This window comes from Drosophila guanche, unplaced genomic scaffold (genome assembly GCF_900245975.1).
Source record: "Drosophila guanche unplaced genomic scaffold, DGUA_6, whole genome shotgun sequence".
Taxonomy (NCBI): Eukaryota; Metazoa; Arthropoda; class Insecta; order Diptera; family Drosophilidae; genus Drosophila; species Drosophila guanche.
In genome coordinates, this window is record NW_022995747.1 from 2,292,057 (window position 1) to 2,298,873 (window position 6,817).

Here is a 6,817-nt window from a genome sequence, read left to right on the forward strand (position 1 = left end):
ATTTATTATGTAACTTTTTGATTTATTTTAAATTGAATAAAGATTTTATGAAACCTACGGCAGAAGGCACAATTTTCGCCAGCGGAAGAGTACGATTTAGGATGCTGTTTCTATCCCTCGCCCCTGTGCATCGCAGTGTTAGCCCAGAGCAGAGAGAACCCTTTTTGGGCAATTTAGGCTTCTGCTAATTTAGGGTATATGAAAGAACACAGAACACTGCTCTCCTGTCGTGGTGAGATTTTCTATCATTTCCGTGGTGAGATTAACCCATTTTCAAAAACTGGGTGGGTATTTAAGTACAACAAAGAAAATTATTAAAGAGGTAGAGTTTTGACGCAGTTCAGCTAAAGGATGTCACGGTGATTTTTTGTTTAAATATATATGAAGGATATGTGCTACAAGGAACATCTACAAGCACTATTATTTTCTGCTGTTTACCTCAAATGGGTTAAGCTAGTTGTTTATTCGGTATATTTTGGTATATTCTTTATAGTCCGATGGTATATTTGATCGATAAGTCACACTGCTTTCACACAACATTTGTAATCAACAATTTAAAATTTGTTAAAACCCATGCATATCGAAACTTGTGCAGAATTTAATTGATATGGCTGAAGAGCAGTCAAAAGCAGATGCTGCACAACCCACACTGACATCTCCAGCCACCAACGAACCTGCAAAGACGCCAATGAAGCCAAGTCCCCCAACGCTTCTCTCGGCATCAGGCACCGGTGAGGAAGAGCAGCAGACAGAAAAGGCGGTCCAGGCTGCGGCGTACAGCATGCGACCGGATTTTGGAGAAATGTTTCCTCTACCCATTGTAAAGAACATCATGAACAGTGTCATGGCCGAGAAACTGAAAGGTGAGCATGGAAAAATCGATCCCCTGAGCGTCGCTAAGCAACTGGTTTCGTTTTTGCAGACAAGACATACGACAAGGACGTGGCCAAGACATGGACGCTCGAAATAGCCGATGAGGTGAACCAGAAAATAGCCTCCAACCCGAAAGTGAAGCGCTACAAGCATGTGGTGCAGGTGATGCTTGGCCAGGAGCTCGGTGCCGGGGGTTTCTATAATTCGCGCTGCTGCTGGGACTGCGACTGTGACACCTCCGTCTCCGAGGTGTTCACCAATACCAGCATATTCTGTGTGTGCACCGTCTTTGGCACCTACCAGTACTGAAGCACACACACACACACACGGCCAGCAGGGACGATGCACCAGAACTGATTAGGATAAGAAAAAACCCTTAATATATTTATTCTTAGCACGGTGAGAGCGACAGCAGTGTACAGTATTTACATTTAAAACTAGTTTTGCTTTGTTTTTTTCTTGCAGATTAGTAGGCACCAGGAAACAAGGGAACAATGACCCAACTTCACTTTCGTTACTCGCGACCTTCGTCTTGCATCATTGGATGCGCACATTCAATGGATTCAGTATGCGGCCCGCCATCACAGCCACGTCCAGCTCTCGATCGATGATGAAAAACAGAAACGGATGGTTCACAGATATCTGAATGGGTTTCGTTTGAGCACCATAGTTGCCTGAGATCAACACACAAAAAGAGGGGAAGTAGTTATTGCACCTTTGTCTAGCAGCAGGCACTGTTATCGCAATCGAAATTGCCATCTCCATCTCGCTGGAGTTGCAGGTGGGGCTATGGCGTTGCGTTTCGCCTCAATGCCTTCGTTCAGGTGTGCTGCAACTGCAACTACTTACGCTTTAGTTGATTGATGGGATGCGTACGAATGTTTACGTCTATGGATTGCTCAATGTGTCGCACGTAGACACCTTTCTCATCAGTCATGGGACGGAAATCGGCGCGATTTGGCTCGAAGACATCACAGCTGCAACGAGAAGCGGACCAAAAGAAAGTAAAAGTGAGAAGCAGCACTAATGGCACGCAGCAAGCAGCTTACATGCCCATCTGTAAGACAACCAAAGCATAAATTAATCACAAATAAATGTAAATTCATTTTAAAGCTGCTCACATTCTGCAGATCGTTGGTCAAGAACATGGTTCCATGCAGCTTAAAGTCGGGGATGATGGCCTGCACCCATCTTGGCTTCAGCTGATTGCGCATCAGTCGCAATGTGGGCCCCAGTTTCAGCGATGCCGCCGCAGCCACAATGTCCGTGTGGTAGTCGGGCAGCAGAATCATCAGATTGTACTCGGGCGTGTCCAGCTCCAGCTCGAGGACGCTCATCTTGAGATGCTCGAAGTACTTGAAGTACAGCACCGCATTGTACACCTTAAATGTGGTGTGCACAATCTGATGGCTGCCCAGATAGAACACGTGACTGATGACGTCCGTGTTGTAGTTGGACTTGCTCTCGGCTGCCTCGCTGATAAAGTGCGGCTCAAAGTCATTGTGGATGGGCGCAAAGGCGCCAGTTGGTGGATATTGAAACGGATGAGGCGCCGGGTGTGGTGCTTGCGGGTTGAAGAGCGTCAGAAAGAGATTTGAATCGAGTTCCCTGTAGGGCAGAGCGTGTCGCTTGTGCCGGGACATCTTGGACTTTCTCGCGTACGAACCATTTGCCGACGGTGGAGCTGAAATGGAAATGATTTGTCGCGTGTTTGGAGGCTTTCTCTCTGCCACCTGTCGTGCCATCATAGGCATGGTCGCTGTCCGCGCACTCGGCAGATAAATGGGCTTCGGCGTGATGGGATTGGAGTGCTTGAGTGGCGCCTGCAGCTTGCTGGTGGGCAATCGCGAGACGCGAGCTTTTTGTATGCGCAGCAGTGGCTCGGAATCCTCCTCAGCCACGAAGGCAGACACCAACTCAGCGGCCTCATCCTCGCCAGCAGGCTCTGCCGTCTCCTCGCCGGATGACTCTGCGGGTGCTTCGGTGGTTGTCTCCGTTTCAGGCGGCGCTTCTGTGGTGGTCGTTGGCTCCTCTGTGGTTGTGGTGGTGGGTGCTTCCTCCGTGGTCGTTGTGGTGGGCATTTCAGTGGTGGTTTCCTCATCCTTAACCGTGCTGCTGGTGGTGGTGGTTTCAGCCTCCACTTCCTCCGTTGTGGTGTTCCCACTGGGCGTCGTCGTGCTGACCATCTCAGCATCTGCTGTCAAATTTGCAGGCGTTGAGGACACCATATCCACACTCAGATCGTAGCCATAGAACATGAGCACCGTCTCAAAGTCCTTCAGGACTGTCACATTATTCTTGTTCAGGCTGAGACCCTTCAGGGGATTGTCGGAGCCAAAGAAATAAGTCTGCAAAGAGAGATACGAATCTTTATGCCCTAGTTGTGGTAAATGTTAATCCCGAAATCTACATAATTGCTGCCGGGAAACACTCTATTCACTTGGACAATTGCTGCTACACTTATTGGTCGGCTGGGAGGTCAACGCACTATTGACAGCCGATAGCAGATCACTGGAGAATGGTCATACGCAATTGGCCTAGGCCCTCGGGGCATTCTTTTTTGGTTTGCTTTATTTTAATTCTATTTTTTGTTCTGTTTATCAATGACCACTCCACATGCCGCTTTGCTCTGGCCCAATGTGTGCTTAGCCAGCCATGTAAATGAACGTTATGTTGGCATTTCATTTGGTTATAGTTTTGAGCAGTGAAGCACACTCTGGCTTGTAGGTTAAGTTCAACGCTGAATCGAGTGGAATAAATGGGCCAAGTCTCACCCGTAGTCGTCGATGGATGTCGCGGTAGCCGACGCGTATGACATCACGATTGTTGGGCAGCTGCAGCACATTGCGCAGCTCGTTGGCACTGTTGCTGGAGGAACCCTCGTAGAGGGCCACCAGGACACTGACCAGCGCAGTGGGTGAGAAGGCAAAGTTATTGCGATTGAGTATGGAGTGGTAGTGCAGCAGGCGGTGGGTGAGATCATTCGTCAGATCGACCATCACCTCAGCAGGTGTCAGCTCCTTGACGGCCAGCACCTGTGGCAGATGGTCGAGCGGTGTCATCGGTGGTGGCGGGAAATGTGGATGCGGAAAGCCGCTGGCACGAAACTCCTCATGATCGATTTGTATGTAGTGAGCTTGAACACAAAGGAGGATGTGGACGTGACCCAGCCAAAACGCCAGCGCGAATCGAGACATAATTAATGATTGACCTTGCCCAGATGGAGCTGATAGCAGTTAGCACTTTGATTGTCGCGTTTGCGGCTGTTTTTTTGTGTTTTAGCGAACAATTTTGCGAGCTTTATCCGTATTCATAAATTGCACTACACTCATTATTTTTGCCCTGCTGCCAATTTCGAATCAATTAGCTGAATTGAGTGCTTCTCTCTCTCTCTCCGCTGTTAATGTCAAGGTGATGACTATTTGGAAATTTGTCAACAGTCAAGCGGATCGCGTTTTCCACATAGCTTTTCCAGCTTACAGTTTCGCTCTGGGATTCGAACCGATTCGCGTGATTGCTGCTGCCAAACTGAAACTGTGGCCCAAGCGCCACTCTGCTAAATAAAGTACGAAAGTACGAGCCACAATGGGGCTCGGGCTCGCGTTTTGGCCAGCAGATGTTCCATGACAAAGGGTGGGCTATAAATGAATGAATGAATCCCCACAGGGCACAGACACACACACGGAAAGGTACGTTATAAATAATATTAATTTCGTTAATGAAGTGGACTATCTAATTGATAATCAGCATTTGTGAACTTATGAAATATTGCATTGAATCTGCAGCAACTCGGGAGCTTCAGTCAGTGAAGTATAATCCGTTGACCAAGTAGTGTCTGCCGGTGCAAATTTCCACAGTTCCTTACCCATAAAAAAGTGAGCTAATTGCATAATGTCATCGCTGAAACGTCTCATCCAACTAAGCTTTGGCTATTTCTGTGCCCTGAATGGTATCGCTGCATTCTATTTTGGATTTAGTTCGGGAAAATTACATTGGAGCCGCATCCTGGGCTACTATCGCATTGTTCACAACTTCATTGTCATCAGTCTAACATTTAAGTTTATGGCGGACTTTTGGCAGTTCCACACCCACGTGAAGAACTCAAGATCTCAGCTAATGGAGCTGAACTGCCTTGCCCACTTTGCCATGGTTGTGCTGTCGTTGCTCAGCTGCATGGAGTGTACCCATCGGCAGCAGAATCGGATCTACGCGATGTTAAGTAAGCTCTTGGACCTCAATCGACTCAGCAACGAGTTGGGATACATTGCGCCAAAGTCCCACCAACGATATATCGGCTTGCTGGTGTTGTCTATAACCCCACTGCTGGCACTTCGCCTCTTCATTCATGTGGGCCTGAATGCGATTCGCGCAAAGTTGGGCTTCGATTTTCGCTGCAATTGCTTTCTGTCTGAGTGCATGCTCCTGGGGATACATTCGGTGGGATTTGGCATCATGGCTGAGATCTGTCAATGCTGGTGGAGGCTGCAGACGGGACTGAAGACAATTCTTCTGGAGGAACCAATGCCAGACCAGCTGAATCAGCTGTTGCAGCTGCAGGCCATGTACCAGTGCCTGATCGACATAACTGCGGAGTTCTGCAGTGTCTTCAAGTTCGTGTTGATGTGCTTTCTGGTGCGGAATGTCTGGTGTGGCATTGTGATTGGATATCTGATTATTCGCATATTCTGCGGCCATGGTGTTAGTGAGTTGCATCTCTATCAGCTCTATCTGGCGTTTGTTATATGCATCCAGCCCCTGCTTTATTCACTTCTGCTCAACTGCCTGACGGACACAACGGATTCGTTGATGGAGACAACCAAAGTGATTGTGAGGGAATCGCAGGGACAGCAATATCTGGTGGAGCGAAGTGTGAGTATTGAGTGAAGAGGCTTGAATATATGAAAATGTAAATTCTTGCAGCTCCAGTGGTTCTCCTTACAACTGGCCTGGCAGCACACCAACATCCAAGTGTATGGCACTTATCGCATCAATCGGCGTTTGGTTTTTCAGAGCGCTTCGGTTATATTTCTGCACTCACTTTATATGGTTCAAAGCGATTATAGATCTATGTGAGCAATAAAATATATTTATTTCTATGTCTAAAAATTAAATTTTCAACCCCACTTTCAATTAAAAACACAAAAATGTTTAGTTTTTGAAAGTATCATTTTGCTTGTATCGTTTTTTTTTTTTCTTGTTTATTTTTATTTTCGTTTTATATCTTTATTATAGAGTTTGTATTTCGTTTGTTTTTCTTTTTGTTTGCTTAACTCGTACAAGTAGTGGTTCACTTTTTATTTTTATGTTTTTGTATTTTTGTTTATTCTGATTGCGATTTATTGTTTTAAAATCAACATTCATAAACACACATCCATTGAAATATTATTATTTTTTTATTTGTATTTCTGTTTTCTTTTCGTTTTTTTGTTTTTTTCTTGCTTTTTTTGTTTTTGTTGTATATTTTCGTTCGCTTAAAATAGTTTTGAAAATGTAGTTTTATTTTTAGGGGTTTTTTCCTATGAGAATGATGTAAAAGTTAATGTTATGTGTGTGGGTGGTGTCTGTTTTGGAGTGTGTGAGTGATATAGATACATATGCAGAGAGAGAGATGATGGGATGGGTGTTACAGGTGGAGAGACATTTATCTATGTAGTACTCGTAATGATTGGTCTGGAAACGGGGCTCTTAAGAGTAGTTCATGATGGGGGAAAATGTGAAGCATAAAAAGCCAACCGAGCCAACAAGACCTACTTAAGTGTAACTCTAACTCTCCGTTCAGCTTTCGCACCTGTAAGTATTTTATGTTCTGATCTGTACACTGGTTGTAAATATACAAATATAATATGCTGCTGTTTCCTGTATACAAAGACGCAAAATATATCTACTATGTATATTCGTGTACGATCTGTAGCCTGTGCAATGTACATACAATATGTGTGTTTGG

The 6,817-nt window shown here is 45.6% G+C and overlaps 3 protein-coding genes across 5 annotated transcripts; 2 read left to right on the forward strand and 1 right to left on the reverse strand.

Annotated features, from left to right (window-relative positions):
- Positions 1-513: 513 nt before the first annotated feature.
- LOC117583188 (tctex1 domain-containing protein 2) lies at positions 514-1,556 on the forward strand. Of its 3 annotated transcripts, none has more exons than XM_034271391.1 (3): positions 514-863; positions 923-1,272; positions 1,315-1,556. In XM_034271391.1, exons 1-2 carry the CDS (start codon positions 608-610, stop codon positions 1,180-1,182), a joined length of 516 nt encoding a protein of 171 aa, XP_034127282.1. In that variant the 5' UTR covers positions 514-607; the 3' UTR covers positions 1,183-1,272; positions 1,315-1,556. The 3 variants fall into 3 exon arrangements, with proteins under 3 accessions (XP_034127282.1, XP_034127283.1, XP_034127281.1); XM_034271392.1 differs by having other exon boundaries at positions 1,344-1,556; XM_034271390.1 differs by having other exon boundaries at positions 515-863; positions 1,339-1,556.
- On the reverse strand, positions 1,231-4,409 carry LOC117583179. The gene is made up of 5 exons (XM_034271379.1): positions 3,648-4,409; positions 1,995-3,221; positions 1,923-1,930; positions 1,723-1,850; positions 1,231-1,547 (listed from the first exon to the last, which is right to left on the reverse strand). Exons 1-5 carry the CDS (start codon positions 4,068-4,070, stop codon positions 1,411-1,413), a joined length of 1,923 nt encoding a protein of 640 aa, XP_034127270.1. The 5' UTR covers positions 4,071-4,409; the 3' UTR covers positions 1,231-1,410.
- A 222-nt stretch (positions 4,410-4,631) lies between these two features.
- LOC117583155 (putative gustatory receptor 85a) lies at positions 4,632-5,946 on the forward strand. The gene is made up of 2 exons (XM_034271349.1): positions 4,632-5,742; positions 5,794-5,946. Exons 1-2 carry the CDS (start codon positions 4,765-4,767, stop codon positions 5,944-5,946), a joined length of 1,131 nt encoding a protein of 376 aa, XP_034127240.1. The 5' UTR covers positions 4,632-4,764.
- The last annotated feature ends 871 nt before the right edge of the window (positions 5,947-6,817 follow it).